This window comes from Octopus bimaculoides, chromosome 4 (assembly GCF_001194135.2).
Source record: "Octopus bimaculoides isolate UCB-OBI-ISO-001 chromosome 4, ASM119413v2, whole genome shotgun sequence".
In the NCBI taxonomy this organism is placed as follows: Eukaryota; Metazoa; Mollusca; class Cephalopoda; order Octopoda; family Octopodidae; genus Octopus; species Octopus bimaculoides.
Genome location: NC_068984.1, coordinates 137513993 through 137516514, shown reverse-complemented (window position 1 = coordinate 137516514; position 2522 = coordinate 137513993). Strand labels below are relative to the sequence as shown.

The window sequence follows — 2522 nt, the reverse complement described above, 5'->3', positions numbered from 1 at the left end:
GTTAATAGCTTATAAAGTTTGCAAATTTTGGGTAATTTTAGCTAGTCGAACGCTACAGACACATTTGTTTGTTTCCATAGTAACAAGCCATGCAGTTGTCTGCTCCTACAACCATGTGCATTTTTCTTTACCTGTTTATTTTCTTTGACGACTGCCTATCCTCTGAACTATCAAATTTTTGCCATTCTCACCTGTTTTTTTTTGTTTTTTTTGAGAAATGGGTATTTTCGGTTGCTGTCCTGTTACCACCGCATTTTCATAATTTTTAACTGTTTTTCTGAACATTTTCAACCTAAATAAAAGTATGACCTTAGCCAACTCGTTTAATCTTTGAAGTATGTTGGAGAAATTGAACATCGAGGAGGATGTAGTTAAGGATGTAGTAGTTGGAAGGTAAATACCAAATTTGAAAATTATCACTTAAAATTTGAAAAACTGAGATAAAAATGATCCAGTCTTATCCTGAGTGAGCGAAATAATGGACACTAGCATTTATACAGTGATAAATAGTACCTACGTCCGTGCCATATGATGGAATTAGTGACGTGCTTTTCCCAACCGTCAAATTGTAGCTAACGTTGATGGAAATCTCTCCAAGATACTATAAAAGGACTGCTCTCACTGATATTCCTCGATAAGCAAGCCATGGAGTCGCTTTAACAGCGGCGTTCGCCGGATGTTTTTCTATGCATAACATACACATTCGGATATATGTATTTCCACGAATAATTTCGGTGACATTTCAAATAATTATTTTATAGTGTAATATAATTATTTTCATTTCTTCGAAAGTCATAGGAATAGAAATGTTTGTTAACAACGTAAATGCATCATCTGTTCTCTGTTGAAGAACAACCTTCCAAAATCGACACCCTATTTTCTCCCCACGGCAAATGAATGTTTTGCGCAGATTTCTCTGATTCCACAGATTTCCCAATTCTTTACATAATTGCATTTTTACCCCTCGTACCAATACTTCTTCTACTGAAACTCTTCACGATTCATTTTATTAATAGCTCTAGGCCTCATTCCATATAAGAGTTCTGCGATATGTGCTCCTATCCCTTATTAAAAAATAAAGTCCATCGCTTGATTTGATGTTTTGTTTCTTTTTATTTTGCAGGTCCCTGTCGTCCAGAACATTGCAAGTTACCGAACTGTAAGTGTCCTGGGCCTGAAATTCCAGGCTCACTGCCAACATATGCAACTCCGCAGATAATTCTATTGACTTTTGACGACGGAGTTGATGAGGCTAACATGGCTTATTACAGACGATTGCTTGATTCGAGCATAACCAATCCAAACGGCTGTCCTATTCAAGCAACGTTTTTTGTTTCCGGCGATTATACTAATTATAACAGTGTGAAAGAATTATATCAGCATGGACATGAGATAGCATCTCATAGTAAAACGCATAAACTTCCTGTTACTTACTGGTGGAATGCCAATCGTGTGATTTATACCAATGAAATAGTTGGCATGAAACAAGAGCTTTGTATGAGGGCAAATATTTTCGAAAGCGATATTCGAGGAATGCGCTCACCGTTCCTTGCATTGGGAAAAGATGCCCAGTTCGAAACTTTGGAAACCTATAGATTTAAATATGACAGTTCGATGGTAACAGGATCAGTTGCTACTACTGCAGAGGTACCAACATGGCCCTTTACACTTGATTACCCGGTTAAGAAAAAATATTGTACACTTAGAAACTGCCCAGAGAAATCATATCCAGGATTATGGGAAGTCCCACTTATACGTTGGTACAATAACAGAGGAGGTGCTTGTTCAATGCCTGATGCATGCAGAGTTTCTAGCAACCCTAGAACTGTTCTACAATTCTTGAGAGACAATTTTAATCGTCATTACAAAAGAAATAAGGCGCCTTTCGGTATATTTTTGCATTCACCATGGCTTATGAAAAATTTAAACCCATTGAAGCAATTTCTGAAAGAAGTTTCTCGCAATAAAGATGTATGGTTTGTGACTGTGTCTCAAGCGTTGCAATGGATTCAGAATCCAGTTCCATTGAACAATATTTCTCAATTCAGAAGTTGGAACTGTAAATAAACTTGTGAAAAAAAAAAAAAGAAAAAGCAAAGTGATGGGTATTTAAGGACTAAAAATTGAACTATTTAAGTATTTATTTATTCTCATGAACTTACCATTCTGTGAGAGTTTTTTTTTTTTACATTTTTTCTACATCAACATTTTCCATAAAATTTTATTTAATTTATAAAGTTTTAACGCTTAACTGAATAAATTGAAAAACAGAAATATATTCTTATTGTTCTTAAGAAATCAATTGAAAATTTTTATTGCATGACATAAATATCAAACAAAATATGCAATTATATATACGGGCAGGCATGGCTGTGTGAAAGAAGCTTGCTTTCCAAACACATGGCTATAGGTCCAGTCCTACTGCGTTTCGCACACGTGTGTGCATGTATGTCTGCCTGTATGTGTGTGTGTGTGTGTGTGTGTGTGTGTGTGTGTGTGTGTGTGTGTGTGTGTGTGTGTGT

At 35.9% G+C, this 2522-nt stretch overlaps 1 protein-coding gene across 1 annotated transcript in view; it reads left to right on the top strand.

The window, feature by feature from the left end:
• LOC106883724 (chitin deacetylase 7) overlaps positions 1-2278 on the top strand; it is a 4012-nt gene extending 1734 nt beyond the window's left edge. Inside the window, exon 2 of the mRNA XM_014934836.2 lies at positions 1124-2278. Within this exon, the coding sequence (XP_014790322.2) occupies positions 1258-2067 (810 nt within the window). The 5' untranslated portion in view covers positions 1124-1257 and the 3' untranslated portion in view covers positions 2068-2278. The remainder of the gene's footprint in view (positions 1-1123) is intronic.
• Positions 2279-2522: the final 244 nt, after the last annotated feature.